We start from the raw sequence: 17349 nt of genomic DNA on the forward strand, positions 1-17349 counted from the left end.
TTGCTTAAAAAATAAATAAATAAATAAATGCTAAAAAGATCCACACAGGTACGTAGAGTCCTCAAAGATCAGCAGCTTCAAGGTTTTCTAAGCTGAGAATTAGTAACTGTATTTTATAGAAATAAATAAGGTAAAATATAAAAAAAAAATACTTCACTTTCGAACAATCTTTTTGGGTCTTTTTAGTTTTTCCTAAAATATACTTCTCTTTTATATTTTTTTTACACTCCAGAATTTTTTTAAATTCTTTTGTTTGTTTGTTTTGTATTTTTTATTAGATACTCTGTATTTACATTTGAAATGTTGTCCCCTTCCCCCAGCCCCCTTCCCCTCTACTTGTCTTCACAAAGCTCCCAATCACCCTCTCCACCGCAGCGCCTTGGATTCCCCTACATTGGGAAAATCGTGACCCCCCTGAACCAAAGGTTTCGTCTCACATTGATGCCAGACTCTGCTATCATCCACTACATATGCAACTGGAGCCATGGGCCTCTCAATGCGTGCTTGATGCTCGGCGGTCTAGTCCATGGGAGCTGTGGAAGATTACCTCTTAATGTTTGGGTTACTGTTCTATATCTTATACCTCCTCCACACCCCCCTGTCTCCATCAAAATGTCCCTACCCCACCCACCCCACCAGACCTCTGGACTCTCTTCTCTTGAGGGTTAGGTACATCTTTTCCTGACTGAACCCAGACCCAGAAATCCTCTGTTGTATATGTGTCGGGGGCCCCATATCAGCTGGTGTGTGCTGCCTGTTGGTGATCCAGTGTCTGAGAGATCTCGGGGGTTCAGGTTAATTGAGACTGCTGGTCCTCTTATGGGGCAGCCCTTCTCCTCAGCTTCTTCCAGCTTGTTTTTAATTTTTAGATTTGTAAAGCTGTTTATTTGTCTGTTCCGTCAGTATTTTAACATCTTGTCATCACTTTGTATTACACAAATACATGCAGATAAATCTGACAGTTTGTAACCCAAATTAAAAAATGCAAAAGTGAAAATTAAACATAATTCCTTCCTTGACATGGCTTATAGTCTAAATGTGGATTCAAAAATAAGGTATAAGTGTGACTTTAAATTGGATAAACACTGTGGAACAAAGAAATGGATATAGTTATCAAGGATACTAGAAGAAAGAAAAGGGAACCTCTTGGAGGCCCAATTTGAAGGACATTCCTAGACAAGAAAATACTAAATCAGTGATTCTGTGGGTTGTGACCACTTGGGAGGTCACATATCAATGTCCTTTTTATCAAATGTTTATATTAAATACATAACAGCAGCAACATTACAGTTATGAAGCAGCAATGAAAATGATTTCATAGTTGGGGTCACTACAGCATGAGTACAGTATTAGAAGATCAGCAATAGGAAGGTTGAAAAGTGAATCACTAAAAGCATGAAGAATTCTTCACAATGCTGTGGCGCTCACAGCCTTGGTTTCAGTGATACGCTCAGAATAATTGCTGTTGTGGCTGTCACATGTAGATGATAAGGTAGTATAATATGACATGATCATAAGATTATGCCCAACAAAGCACTTGGTGCCTAGGAAATGGTACTTTAAAACTTTATGTAGTCGTTAATGGGGCTGGATAGAGATGGTTACATTAGCCACATGTAATATTAGATTAAATGAAACTTTAAACAAAAATGTTGCAGAGCTGTGCACTCCATTAGTATGAACAGTCTCCAATCACACCAGCACATTGCAGCCTCTCATTTTGGGAAAGATTGCCATTTTGCAGGGTTTTAGACAAATACCATTATTTTCTTCCAGCTTTCCAACCACAGGGATCAGCAGCTTCTGTCCATTGGTTGGGTGAAAACAAGATACACTTCTTACACACTTCATATACTGTGTAGACTTTAGTGACAGCTCCTCCCCTGCACTATGCATGTGAATTGGAAATTAATTCAAACCCCGGTTCCATCTCCACACACATTCCAGTTGTACCCATCTTCTTCCAGGTCCCTCTCCTGCAATGACTAGAATCCACTTACAAATACACTAATAACCTTAATGGATCTTCATTCAGTATTACTGAAGAGCTATTTTATTCTCCAGAGATTTGTGTGTCCTTGAAGGGCTCCAGTGATTCTTACATTCCAGTCTCAAGGGTGGTTTTCCGATGCTTTGTGTTTGCTTTCAATGAAATGTATTGCCTCACCCAAAGAGTATAATTTTATAATGATTGTATATTCATTCTTTCTCTATTTACCTAAGTTCATTTCCCATAAAGAAGAAATAACAGTAAATAACTTGTTTTATATATATAATAACATAACTTAAAATTTAACGAATAAGTTACACCCACAACTCATTACTGCAAATCTGCATATAATACTAGACACCATTTACCCACCACTGTGCCCACTAATCTTTCCCTTTACATTCATTTTCATTCTTTTATTTTTAAACTTTTAAGAACTCATTATATAGAAATGCCATCTATGTGTCTAGAATAGATGAGTAAAAAAGCAAAAAAAAAAAAAAAAGTGAAGAGAAAACATAACAAATAAGATGAAAAGAGGCGTACACTAAGTGGTTCTGGTTGTTCTAGAAAGACAGGAGGTCACATTCCTAAATACGAATCTTGGGAGTTCTGCCCTAACTCATGGATTGTGAACAATGCACTGCTGTTGGGTCTGATTGACTGTTGATGGATTGTGGTGTGGTGTATCCAGAGGCTATTGAATGCAACTTACAATGCTTAATAAAAATCTTTATTCTTTTAGAGGGGAAAATAAGAAAAGGATTGACAGCTGTGTGAAGGCTTCAGGAAGATGAGAGCATTAGCCAGAAAACTTCTAGAAGCAGGGTGTTTTAGAGGTGGGGCATCAAGAAGGGTGCAGGGTAGAAGCTCACACCATTTGTTCAAGTAATGGTGGGATGTTCTTACACCCAACTTCATTCAGTCCCGTGTCCCTTCAGCATACAGCTGGATCTTGCATTCAGCGAATTATTGCAACATCAAGTCCAGGTTCATAAGTATCTCTATTTTATTGACAAATGTTCACATCATTGCATTATTGTGCATTTTACAAGGCTCTGACATTTTTATTAGTGCCATTCTGCTCTGAGCATCAAGACAATGCACTTGCCTGCTATCATTATATTTCTCAGGATGTCTTTCTGAATTCAACAAATGGAACGAAGGTTTTCAGCTTGAATAAAAAACAGAGGTGTGAGAGTTTTACTATGAAGACCTCACTTCATCCCACAAATGACAGCAATTAAATCATTTAGTCTGTAGTTTCCTAATAAACAACAGAGACCATGACCTGTTGAAATGTATAGTGTTGAATTAATTATTAATTGACTAATTAATTAAAGTATTATCCTTATTTGAATTCTATAAATACATGAGTAAGAAACATGAGACTAGCTGCAGAGATTTGATCTTCAGCAAAATAAAATTTAAGGAATAATGACAAAAAATAAAATAAAATGACTTCACATGGTTGAGCCAGTGATAACATCCTTTGAGCTATTGACCTGGATTTTCTGCTCCAATGGCCAATTTTCTACCAGGTCACCTGAGTCTTTAGGCCCTAAGGAAAATGCTACCTTCCACATTGATCCATTTCAGGCTTTGTCTATTTCTAGAATAATGTTTCTCATGATCCTTAACCTTGCCAACTCACATCTAAATTCACAACTCACAGCTAAATGGCAAGGGAAGTTCATAAATAATGTATTTTTCTATGTCTAAAAAGATGCCTAATGGGCTACGCATTAGGATCTTCCTTTGAGTTATGTTAATCTCTCTGTGGTTAAGCCTCAGAATTGTTTTGTTGGATATATCTCATTCTGAACTTATTTCTAAATTCCCAAGGAAGTGTGGAGAGACTTACATTGTCTAAGTAATGAAAACTATCAGAGGGATAGTCATACCAGAGAAACACACAGTGAGAGGTACTTTTATATCTCATAGACACATAGATTAGATGTTACTTCATTTATAGATACATAAAACATTCTTGCTTCATTTACTTTCATCCATCTGTTGTTCATCATACATGCATTCTTTGTCTGCTTATTTAGCTCCAAGTCTATTATAAGCTGATCTTCTGTTGGAATCTCTCTGCCTTTCACCAACCAAAAGGCAGGAGGAGAATTACAAGCTGGTATTATCATGAGGCTTTTCTGGTGGAGACACAACAGACAATTCTATTGACTCCAGATAGAGGATGAAAGACAGACAAATGTAATGATTACACTGAAGTCCAACTCGTGAATGAGTTGGTTTATTTAGACTACTTATAGGAGTGTGGATAAGATATTACTTACAAAAGAGACAAGTCAAAGGCAGCTACATCACCCAAAGGAATGGGTGATGTCTTTCTCATGAACGCTGCATCCCTAGAGCTCTCTGTATGACTTGCAGGTACTCAGTATCAGCGAATCTTCAGTGATTGTTGGATGCTCCAAAGTGGTTTGGGAAGGAGGCCCCTGAATCTTATAATTTTCACGTTCAAGAGGTGTGAAGTTTGTTTACTTCCTGGGGCCTCCAAAATTACCCCCTCCTTCCTGGAGGCCATGTTTTAGACTCTTTCATGCCTCAAGGAGACGCACAACAAGACAGAATATTTCATCTATGAGGAAATTGCTATGCAGCACTTTATTTCTTCCTCTAGCTCTTACATCCTTTCTGCTCTCTCTTCTGTGATGATCCCTGAGCCTTGGAGGGGTGTTGTAGATATTTTACCATCTTAACTCAGCGTCCTTTGCATGAAAAACATCATCACAGGCCAAGAATAGGAACACTTGGGCACCTTTTTCATTCTTTCTCCAGCTACATGGTATATGTTTACATTTACATTATTACAAGTACCCATGTTTGTATTCATAACTTGTGTCCCAGACATCTATGGGGAAGGATGCTGTCCTTTCAAACATTTCATTTGACTTAGTCATTGGCTCAATTATTTGAAGATATTCACTATCTTGTAATGCCGCTGACACAAACACAGCCTGTGTGGCATTAATTACTTGGTTTCAAAATACCTTACCATAAATACTAAAACTATGGATGCCTCCTTTGTAAGATTGACTATGTGTCACCCCAGAAAGAAGCTTCACCAACCCTTAATTAGACAAGCTGTCTATACAGACACAGAGGTGGAGCCAGAGATAGATTCTGTCACTGGTGACACTTCAAATACTGAACACTGAGATTCTGCCTCCATCTATGACCAAGACCAAAACCATCTATTTAGGATGCTACTCCTTAGCTAGTCTTCTTAGATTCTGTAAGTCTTTTAACATGAAGGTACAGTGGAGTTATGAGGCACACAGATGTTTAGCTTCTCCTACAAAGATCTTAGTGTGTTCAAAAGTGTCTTGTGCCTTTCTGTCTTATTCTTTATAGACTCCTTTTTATAACATTATATAAAGGGTAGACAACTTGGGGAAAATGTGATATGAATGCCCTCCCTATCCCAGGATCTCCAGAAATATTTTGTGCCCTTTTATATTTAGCATCATGGGATTTTTTTTTTTGCAATAATGTTATCAGCCCTCATACCCACATTACTGGATCATATATTCCAAAGAATTTTACAGCTGTGCCTGTCCTTTGCACCTTAAGTGACCTGACCTCCCCTTTTTGCTCCCTTTGGGCACATCTTTATGCTTTTTACCTTTTCTAAATCTGAAAATTACTTATGAGTTAGCATTGTGCCAACTATATAGTGAGGCTTTCTCATAGAGGCTATGCCGGATGATAAAGCAATGTCCCAAGCATTCCATGACAGATCAAAGAGCTGTGGGAGAATACTGGGAAGGTCCACTATGGGTCCTTACAAGCAAATGAAAACCTATCTTGAATCTAGCAGCTAAAAAATACAAAATAAAAAATGTGGTTGCAAGGTCTAATACAGTTCCAAAGAATGCAGTCACTTGCCTGGGTTTTTCATCCTTACATAGCTCTGTGGTCCACATGTATTCCCCGATACCCATTAACTTGATGAACTGGCTTAAGTTGTTTGGTGCTATCCCCCTAGCCTAACCATGCTTGTATGCATTGGTTCTGGTAGACTCTTGGCCTGAAATGTATCTGTAGCCTTTCCCATTGTCTCTACCTCAGAGACAGGTGACTGGACAGAAGCCCAAGGTTGGCAAATAATTTCCAGACTCAGCATACTTTCTGCTGATTTTTATCTGAATGGTTTCATCCTGTATTAGTCACTATTGACACTGCCCCTGGTACTTTGGGCACTTTCCATGAATTAAGGAGGACATATTGAGAATCCACTGAAGCCTCCCCTAATTTATAAAAGTCATGTTCCACCATAGGGCTCAGGAAAAAAAACACAAAAGCCCCATACCAGTTCAGTGATCTCTTCTTTTATACGTATGAACGTGGTTCTGCATGACCAAATGAACTGGACATCAAACAAAGCTTTTCTCATTGTCATATCCTTTCCCATCTCTCACCTCAAGTCATTCGATTCCATTTACTGCCCAACTCTTCCCCTGGGCTCAGGGTTTTGCTTGTTTTTTTTGTTTTGGTGGGGGGAAGTTGTTTTGGTTTGGTTTAGTTTAATTTTGTTGTTGTTAACTTGTTTGAGTTTTTATTGGTTTGTTTTGTTTACTGATTTGCTTTTGGTTTTTGATCCCAGGAAGGGCTCTTTTGTAGGGAGCCGTTTGTGCCACACCCAAACATGGAGCCGGCTTCCCGCCGAGAACTCAGCAAACAGAGCTGTTGCCCAACCAAGAGACTTAATGCGCATGTGCCACATACGTCATAGCCCGCTCTTGGGGCACGTGATTGAGCTACAGGAGGATGCACCAATCAGGTAGCGACACAAGTCTCTTAGGCATATATAGCAGTGCATTTTCTCCCCCACGTGAGGAGAAGAGGAAGAGAGTGGAGAGATTGCTGGAGACCCCACGTGGAGGGATGGCGGAGAGATACCATGTGGAGAGAAGCCCGATAGGAGAGGTTGTGGGAGATCCCACGTGGAGAGAGACTTGGTAAAAGAGATTGCGAGAGGTCCCGGGTTTCTGCATCACTTGTCACGCGCCCACGTTTCCCGCCGCTAGGAACAGGCGTGCAACAAACAAACAGATTCTTCTGTGGATAACCTTTATTGTCCAGCACTTTGAGCAGGGGGCTTCTTGAGCAAGAAACTTCTCTCTGAGCCGGGGACTCCCTACCGGGTTCTACTGTCTAGGCGACCTCTCACGCGCAGTCCCCCACAAGCGATCTCTCTGTCCAGTCTCTGTCCACGCGGGACCTCCCACAATCTCTTTTACCGAGTCTCTGTCCACTAGGGATCTCCCACAATCTCTCCTATCGGGTCTCTCTCCACGTGGTACCTCTCCGCCATCCCTCCACGTGGGGTCTCCCGCAATCTCTCCACTCTCTTCCTCTTCTCCTCATGTGGGGGAGAAAATGCACTGCTATATATGCCTAAGAGACTTGTGTCGCTACCTGATTGGTGCATCCTCCTGTAGCTCAATCAGGTGCCCCAAGAGCGGGCTATGACATATGTGGCGCATGCGCATTAAGTCTCTTGGCTGGGCAACAGCTCTGTTTGCTGAGTTCTCAGCAGGAAGCCAGCTCCATGTTTGGGTGTGGCACAAACAGCTCCCTACACTCTTTAGCACAGATATGAATTGTTCTTTCTTTTCCTTGTATGCTGCCAACATTAAGGAATAAAAAGCCAATACTTTCCCCTCATGTTTAATCCAATTTCCTTTCTAAATAACAGATTATTGCACAGATGCTAAGCACACCTCCTTTTCCCTTTCTAATCACCCTTTATATAAACAAGTTCCCTTTGGGCTGTCTATTGGTCTCAAATGCATTTCTTAGTACACATACGTGAGCCGGGCAACCTTGCTAATGTCTTGACTCATATGCTACCCTTGGGAACTATAATATTTGTTATGTGCCTTTGACTGTTCTCATGGCTTCTCTGTGGCCATGCAGTGGATGTTAAATCAAGTAAAGCTTGATTTCCAATGGGCATGACATTGTATATCATAAAACGTAAGACAGCCCCACTGGGATTATCACTAGGAACTCTTCACCCAGGCTTTCCCTGTGGGTAAAAGACTCAGCTTTGATTGCATGTCTTATAACCCAAAGCAAGGCCCATGGCACTTCCACCACAGCGAGAAGGTACATTGTTCCTTTCATTCATCATGGGGAAAGACAGCCTTCCAGGCGGTCTCCTGTGGATACCCCACCCGTGATAGCGCCACTTCAGTTCCATGCCTCAGTACTCATTGCAGAGGAGCCATTCCTCCCCAAATCAGCTTTGCTTTTGTTGGTACTGGTTTAAACATCAAGCATTTATAGGATATTACCTGGACACTAAGCATGACACAAATTTCTATTCCCAGAACAGGGAATAAATGGTTGATCAAAGTAATAATTATGGCAAAATACAAACTGATGAGCCAGGCTGTTTATTCATGTGGCTGATAGTAGGATGGGGGAAGGAGCAGAAGCAACTCATGGCAACTTGGTCATCAAACACTGACTCTTGAAAGTTATGCCGCAGGAGCACTCTGCATGGCAGGCAGCTAAGAGATCGGATCCCTTCTCCAGCAACTGTTTACCATCTCTACAAACGTAGGGAAGGAACCTCAAGAGCTTTCAATTTTCAACTTTCTGGGATATGTGAGATGCTTGCTTTTGAGTCCCATGAGCCTCCCACTCTACTTCCTGGAGAAAATATTTTCACTTTGAGTTTCTTAAGGTGTAAGAGGACTTCCCTTAGGATGCAATGTTTCAAATCCCAGGAAATTTCTATACAATATCATCCTACTCAAATGGAATTTTCTAGGATATTAAGTTTCAAAATTATGGAAACAAAAATTGAAACTTAGTATCTTAGAAGATTTCATTTGAGATTATGGGGAAGAATGCATTCTCCTTGCTTCGAAAGCAACATCCATCTTTACCTCCTAGTAAAAGATGCTAGCAAACTAATCATGTAAGTCAATCACTTATATATAAATTGAAGGCTAATAAATTTTTCTTAGATTACCATATTACTGATCACTAATCAGAGAAAATGTCTCTAATGTATAGAAATCAAAATAATACTCAGTTATCTAGTAAACATAATAATAATAACACAATTTAAATAGTGTATAGGTCTGGGAAGACTGACAAATAATGAAAAACCAGCTCACCCCTGTTAGAATAATAGACCTCCATAATGACCTCCCTAAATATAATTGCACTATTACACATTGCAGACTATGACAACCTAAACTGGCTCCTGCCTCCCTCTCCATGGGTTTTTGTAAGCAGCTTCTCGAGATCAATTTGTATGTGTGTGCAGTACAGAAAATCCAAACAGGCTCTTATTGTGTGCATTCTAGGCAAATACTGTAGCACTAAACTACATCCCTAGCCTTATTTGAGATCAATGAAAATATACTCATATATGTATGTTAGTGTCATTTACTCTTAGTTAGAGATGGAGTTGTATAGATATAAAGTTAGAGAGTACATTTCAGTCTTAACTGCACATAGTGCTTCAGCTGTTCATTGAATGGGCTATGATTTTATACATTTATCTATATCACTTTTTTAAAAGAGTAACTTGCAGAGAGATTTTTAAACTATTCTAACGGCTTTTTTAACATGCTCAGAGTGGTTTTATTCTTTCTCTCCAGGTTGTAAAAATGATGATTATTGTGGTGGTGACCTTTGCCATCTGCTGGCTGCCCTATCATGTGTATTTCATTCTCACTGCGATCTACCAACAGTTAAACAGGTGGAAATACATCCAGCAGGTCTACCTGGCTAGCTTCTGGCTGGCAATGAGCTCAACCATGTACAATCCAATCATCTACTGCTGTTTGAACAAAAGGTAAGAACAATGCTGTGGCACATGGGTCTCCTAGCACCTCCACCGTCCCTGGAAGAAGGTGTAAGTGTAAGAACTCATAGAGAAACCCAGAACTTGCTCTTGGAGGCTTTTCTTACTTCACTAAATGCCCCTACCTTAAAACCTAGGTACTCAAAAGTGTCACTAGAGCAGTGGCTTGACTTTGCGTAATCTGTGACTCTTTCATGCAGGCCTTAATGTTGTAGTGACCTCCAGCCATAAAATTATTTCGTTGATACTTTACAACTGTAATTCTGCTACTGTTCTGAATTGTAATGTAAAAGGCTATGTTTCCCTTAGGTCTTATGTGACCTTGGTTAAGAGATTTTCAAACCCCCCCCAAGGGGCTCGAAACCCACAGCTTGAGAAACATACACTATAGGGTTTTTTGTTTGTTTGTTTGTTTGTTTTTCTCATTTTTATTGGATATTTTCTTTACTTACATTTCAAATGCTATCTCCTTTCCTGGTTTCCCCTCTGGAATCCTCCTATCCCATCCCCCTCCACCTGCCTCTATGAGAGTGTTCTCCCACCCACCCACTCTCTCCCACCTCTCTTCCCTGGCACTCCTCTACACTAGGGTATTGAGTCTTCACAGATCCAAGGACCTCTCCTCTCGCTGATGCCTGACAATGCCATCCTCTGCTACATATGTTACTGAAGCCATGGGTCCCTCCATGTGCACTCTTATGCTGGTGGTTTAGTTTCTGGAAGCTCTGAGAGGTCCGGTTGGTTGATATAGTTGTTCTTCCTGTGGTGTTGTGAAACCCCTTCAGGTCCTTCAGTTCTTTTTCTAACTCCTCCATTGGGGTCCCCATACTCAGTCTGATGGTTGGCTGCAAGCATCTTCATCTGTATCAGTAAGGCTTTAGCAGAACCTCTCAGGAGACATCCATATCAGGCACCTGTAAGCATATACTTTTTGACATCCACAATATTGTCTGGGTTTGGTGACAGTATATGGCATGAATCCCCAGGTGGGGCAGTCTCTGCTACAAACTTTGTCTCTGTATGTCCTCCTATTTTTATAGGTGGAATTTACATGGGCCAATTTCTTCCTATAAAACCTTCAGAATTTTATCTACCAGTATAAAAGAAGCCCTCATAAGTGGCAGTTCGTCCACACTCCCAAGGATAAAATTTTTTCAACTCAATTACAATACTTTAACTCAATTACAATTACAATACTATGAGAGAGAAAAATAATGTAATGCATGATGTGGACTCTTTTAAAAACACTCTCACCAATAGCCTTCAATGTTCAAGGAATCTCTGCCCCTCCCACATAGTCTTGCAGGGCGATGGAGAGGGTGTAACTAGAGAGGTCAAGTAAAGCATTATTCAAAGATCTTTTCTAAATAGCATCATCCATGCCCTGTGTGGTGAGATACACCTATTATCTCTCTGGAAGCTAAGACAGAGGATTGTAAATTTGCACTGAGCCAGGACTACATAGCAAGGTCCTGCCAAAAAGGAAAAAAAGAAGGTAGGACCTCTTATAATCAAATTTAATACTGTAAAGAAAGTTAGCTCTGGCCTCCATACTTAAAAAATATAAAAATTCTAAAACCAACCCCACAGTGTTGGTATATTGAACACACAGAGAAGTAAGGTTAAATTTCACAAGACAGTTCTCTCAGTACACCAATGGATGTGTATACCAGCAGAAATAGTTCTTTATATAGATGTAAGTAACTGTACAGTCTAACTTCTCAACTTGGAAAGATGCCAAGAGACCTGTGCCTTAAGTTGGTTAAATGCTTAACCAACTCCTTTTAAATTAATTGTATAAGCCATATCTCATTCTAAGCCACTGCACAAGTAATAAATCTGCTTTGAATCTACTGCATTTAATGGTATACAGTGACAAGGACTTCAGACATTTTTATATGATTAGATAAAACCATTACGATTAATAATTTTAACATTATTAGTCATTAATTTAATTTGTAAATGGGCAATTATTTGCAATAAAGTGGTTTTGAAATCGAGTAAGCCATCTTTTAATGCCTTAACTTGGCAGCCTCGTGTGATTAGGTGTGTAAATGTTTGAGATCACTGCCAACAAGCCGTTTGCCACGTTGATAACCCAGGCCATTTTTTTTCCAATTTGATTAATTATTTCCCCAAAGACGGAAAATGATGCATTTAGAACAAGAACTCACAGAACTGATGCTTTACTATAAACAGAAGCCTATGTAGAAAGTCAAATTCTGATCTGTGGGGTGTAGCGTGGGTATCCTGTATTTTATGGCTTATGAACGAGTGAGTTGCACAAAGGGGATAGGAGCTCCCTGGGAAGACCGACAAAAGTCAGCTAAGCTGGATCCTTTAGGCTCTCAGAAACTGAACTACCAGCCAAAGAATATGAGCATGGTTAGACCTAGCATCCCTCCATCCCACCTCCCGCACAAAGGTAGCAGTTGTACAGCTTGGTCTTCATGTGGTTCCCAAACAATCGGAGTGGTATCCCAAAAACTGTTGCCTGTCTGGGCATTATATTCTTCTAAATGGGCTGCCTTGTAAGAAAAGGTGTTCCTAACCCTGTAGAGTTGATGTGCCGGTGTGGAAGAATGAGGAGCAAGGGGGTGGGGAGCTCCACCCTCTAAGAAGAGAAAGAGAAGGAGATGGAAAAGAGACTGTGAAGGGATAATGGGGTGGGGGACAGTGACCAAGATGCAAAATGAAAATATTGTTAAGTCAAATTTAAAGCCAAGGTTAAATCATTAGTGACTGTGCTATGAGGCGGCTAAAAGAAATGCCCATGCAAAACTCTCCCTTTCTCTCCCGCTTCTCAGATTTCGTGCAGGCTTCAAGAGAGCATTTCGCTGGTGTCCTTTCATCCAAGTCTCCAGCTACGATGAGCTTGAGCTCAAGACCACCAGGTTTCATCCCACACGGCAGAGCAGCCTGTACACCGTGAGCAGGATGGAGTCAGTGACCGTGCTGTTTGACGCCCATGATGGGGACCCGGCCAAATCCAGCCGCAAGAAGAGGGCGGTGCCCAGAGACCCCAGTGCCAATGGCTGCTCCCACAGAGATTCCAAATCTGCCTCCACCACATCTAGTTTCATAAGCTCACCCTATGCCTCTGTGGATGAATATTCCTAAATTCCTGTCCCGAGGTGAAAGCTGTTGTGAGGCCACCTCTGTCCCTCATTCTCGGTCCCTCGCTCTCCTAACCATGGCAGGTCCTGTTCTAGGTACTTTGGGGAAGCAGAAGGGCAGTTCTTAGGTGGGGATACTTAATCTGATAAAAGTGAAATACCAATGTGACATAAACTACCAACATATCAGCCAGCACAAAGAAATCCGAGTCTTCAATTCATTCTTTAAGACTAAATGGTCATATCCAGCATGCACAAAGTGTGGATCTGAAAAATGCCCTAAGTGTTCAGTGTCTGTCACTGAACAATGGCAGTGCGCCTTTGTTGTGACAACAGAAGAGCAGAGGGGTTTTCTAAGAGACTAAGGGAGCTCTAAGATGCAGTGCTGACCAAGGGAAACCCTACCTACATAGAACAGAAGTTCTGTGTGGCTATGACGTAGAAAGGGAAAATAGCTGACTTCCCCACACAAGTCGTAGAAAAATCAGCCTCAAAGCACAGGAAAACATGAAAGTCTTTGATCAAGAAAATTCATTTAGTAGAATTAAATTTTTCAGAAAATCCCTCCAAGACATTTAGCAAAAAGGGAGAGATGGCCAAATCATTGCCCAAACATAACCATAGCATGTTTTTCTCTTGATTATTTTTCCCAAGAAAATAGTTTCAAAAGGAATAGGAATGATTATTTAATTTTGACCATTAGGTGTTTTGAGTGCTAAACTGTGTTGCAGTAAAAATTGGAACCTTAAACGACAAAGAAAATTCTCACTATCTTCTTTATCTTATTGCTTATGCTTCTTTTTTAATTAAGTAAGTTGTAAAACACTAAAAATATCTTCCAAAAGGAGAGATTCACATTTGCCTCTGTAACTCACTTGCTTGATGTGGTTAACAAGTTAATAGTACTTAGAACTTATCAAGCCAAACACTAGCATCTCTAGGTCCCTGAGCCAGCTGCTTCCCACTGCTGTCCAAAAAAAAAAAAAAAAAGTCTAAGTCATGAATTTTATTGGTTATGTCAAGACATCCATCTCTTCTTTCCTCACTGGGGAAAACAAAACAAAACATGTATGTATCCCTTCCTAAAGCTTGTCTGACTTGTCTAATGTAAATTAGTATTTTGGGCAGTCTCCTTTCTTACCCCTATAACTGCTTCCTGCATTAATTTGTGCTTGGAATATACTGTGATGTTATTTCCTTTCCAGTTAAGGGATCTACCATATGTAGGCACATTGAAGAGGCCCATGGAAAAATAAGAAACATCTGGAAATGTAGAAATGTGTCTTCCAGACTGAATCCTTTACAAGTCATCTTTCCTTATGTTCCTACAACTGCTGATTTCTGTTCATGAAACCACTAGCCTTCTGGGAATGAAATTTGTCCTACAAACGTCTTTTCCCAACATTTAAGCAGGTTTTATAAACATCTGTCTAAAATAATTGCCTCTAACACACTTTTTTCTTTGTATGCTCTATCAACCTAAGAATATTTCTGGAATGGAGTAGAGGCAATTACCTGATAGTAAGTCATGGTGGATTATCACAGCATTTGTCTCTAGTCCTTCCTTTTCATTTGAAGCCCAAACCATAGATACCTGGTTGTTACATAATTTCAGCTCTCTGAAGTACCATTATTTATGTTTGAGTTTTCTCTAATAACTCTAAAAATCAAGAAGACAACCAGATGCACATAGGAGTGTATAGATAAACACTAACAAGAATGAATGGAATTTCAAGGACTGAACTCAAATTAAAACCAAAAAGGTAGATGGTCACTATAGGGTTGCCACAAAAACCACTCAGTGGCATCTATGAAGCGTCGTGTGCATGTTTCCCCTCAACAATTGTATTAAGTATCTCACTGTCTGAATATAGTGTTTTAAAATGTTTATTCTTAAAATGTGTAAGTGATTATCAAATGTAAAATTGTCATGAAAACCTAGTATGTGTCATTTTTCTTCTTAAATTTACAGGTATATAGGTTTGGGGTAACTAAGTTTAAAGACTATGGGAGTATAGTCAGCCTTAGAATTCTCAGCCAGAGAATGTGAAGTTGGCCTTCAAATTCAGTGTAGTCATCCACACCCAAACATATTTGGAGGAGTCCTGGCTTTCACGTTAGGCAAGTTCAGGAGAGTTTTCTAAGACCTCCTTTTCACGGTGGTGCTTGCCATACCCAGTTGCTTTTGCTTTTGTCTGGACTTTTTGTCATGTCTGCTGCTACTTTGTTCATTTCCCTTCCACTGGCACACTTGCCCCTGTGGCCCACACACTAGCTTTTTAGGGCCTTTGGAGGCAAACTGACATTTGCTCACAGCTCCTGGTAAAACTAAGACTTAAGAGGCAAACATTTTTAAGCTTGGAAGTTTAAACAGTAAGAAACAAAATAAATGGGTAGAAAAGTTCTGAACCCTTTTCATTGAATTTCCACACTGAATTGCAGAATAAAGCTCATGGAGGTTGGCTTCAACCATGCTGACTTTAAAGAAGGCCATGTTTGCATACTTGACAGAGTTTACATGACTTTGCCTCCAAAATCCGGTCTACCTGCTAATATTAAAGTTCAGATGGAATCTTTTTCACTGTTTACAGACACTGTAAAAGTCCTAGACAGATGGATAAAATATCTCAGGCTTTTATATGTAAGTATCAGGGGAAAAAAACTAAAATAGTTTGAAGGAAATAGAGAAAAAAATAAAATAATTGATTAATATTTTTCCTTCTTTTTGAAAAAGAAAAGGTAAATCAAAATCAGCATCCTGTGTTGTTATTTTACATTTGGAGGAAGCAACAAAACAACTTGCTATAAAATCCAACCCAACATAACTTTTAGTGCTTCAGTAAGTCCCGGTAATTTACTTTTCCACCTCCCAGTGTTAGGGCGCCGACATTTCTAACCCAGCAGCCAGCTTACATTCTCTCTGGTGTCTGAAAGTCTCTCAGAAATAGGCATCTGACCAACTTCAAAGGGCTTCCGTCCTTACATCCTATGCCAAATGCCAGAAGGCTTGATATCAAACCCGAGAAATACAAAATAAATGTGAAAACAGTGCTAGCCAGCTCAGAATTTTTGTGACTGCATAAATCCCTCAGAAAATTTCTCATTGCTTTCTGGTCAATTATCCCATCAAATAAAATGGCAACAATGTAACAACTAACTGGAATATCCAGCTTCCTTTCTCTTTAACCATGTGCCAAAAGTTGGGGAAATCAAGCATGGCTCTGGCCATGCAGAATAATAAGATTGAAGTTAATTTTCTTCGAGCCAAACAAGAATTGAGAAGATACCCATCAGGGCCAAATAAGGGCACTAACTGTGTGATGTGTGTGTGTGTGTGTGTGTGTGTGTGTGTGTGTGTGTGTGAAATCTGTGTTTATTAGACATTTAAATATATATACACCATATAACTAGTGAATAAAGTATTTTTCACTTGTGATAAATATACACTGACTATATTTAATAAGTACATACTGTACATATATGGTAGTAGGTAGAAAAATTAATGTTTTCATTTAAATTTAAAAAGTCATATTAAAATTGTTAGATACCTAAGATTATCCTAAGGTCACTAAAACATCTTGTGATGTATGCTATCAATCTTAAGCACACCCAATCAGTTGTCAAACCATATTGTATTTTCCTGTTTGCCTTTCCTCTCAAATTGCTCTTCCTACATTCCTTTGATTCGGGAAAGAAAAGGCGTTTGTAGAAGCACGGTTACTAAAGTATAGAAGGTCACTCATTAGACAGAGCAGGAGTGTAGACTGTTTCAGAACAATGGCCTCACGCTTTCCCAACTGAAAGACCAGGATTAAGCCCAAGTCTCCTAACAGCTCTCTAGTGCAGAGAGGAAACTAGTATCTACCCTGAGCCCCACTTAACTTATCAATAAAAATAGAAAATAACAATATCCTTATGGTAATGATGAAGATAATTATATGTTAATATGTTTAAAACCTCTCATGTTGTGCATGCAGGGAGACAGAGAAGACCTTTGTCATCTGTGTCATTGTTTCCTGTGCTGTTACTGCACTGGAACTGTTTCCAGAGCTCTTACAACGTCCCATGCACTGCATATGACTCTCCCTAGATTTCGTTCCTGTGCCCTAGACCCTGTGGTGAGAAAGCTTTCCAAGCAAAGAGCTGGCAATGGCCAATCAACAAAGGAGTTAGCAGCTGGAAACATTTGACTCTAACTTCCTTCTTCAGAAAGAAGCAGTTAATTATGGTCATTTTGGGGAATAAGTCAAGCTTCCAGAATATGTTAAACTTCCTATGATAATAGATGAACAATGAAGATAGAGAGTTCTGCTCTAAAGTTGACTTGGAAGTTTTGCTGAATCCCTTCATGTGTCCAGCGTGACTCCATGAATAGGGCCCAGTAA

The 17349-nt window shown here is 39.8% G+C and overlaps 1 protein-coding gene across 1 annotated transcript in view; it reads left to right on the forward strand.

The window, feature by feature from the left end:
• TACR3 (tachykinin receptor 3) overlaps positions 1-12968 on the forward strand; it is a gene marked incomplete at both ends in the record, with an annotated part of 108490 nt that extends 95522 nt beyond the window's left edge. Inside the window, 2 exons of the mRNA XM_080916531.1 lie at positions 9643-9839; positions 12656-12968. Of these exons, the coding sequence (XP_080772657.1) occupies positions 9643-9839; positions 12656-12968 (510 nt within the window). The remainder of the gene's footprint in view (positions 1-9642; positions 9840-12655) is intronic.
• Between the last annotated feature and the right edge of the window lie 4381 nt (positions 12969-17349).

This window comes from Micromys minutus, assembly GCF_963924665.1.
Source record: "Micromys minutus genome assembly, chromosome: 4".
In the NCBI taxonomy this organism is placed as follows: Eukaryota; Metazoa; Chordata; class Mammalia; order Rodentia; family Muridae; genus Micromys; species Micromys minutus.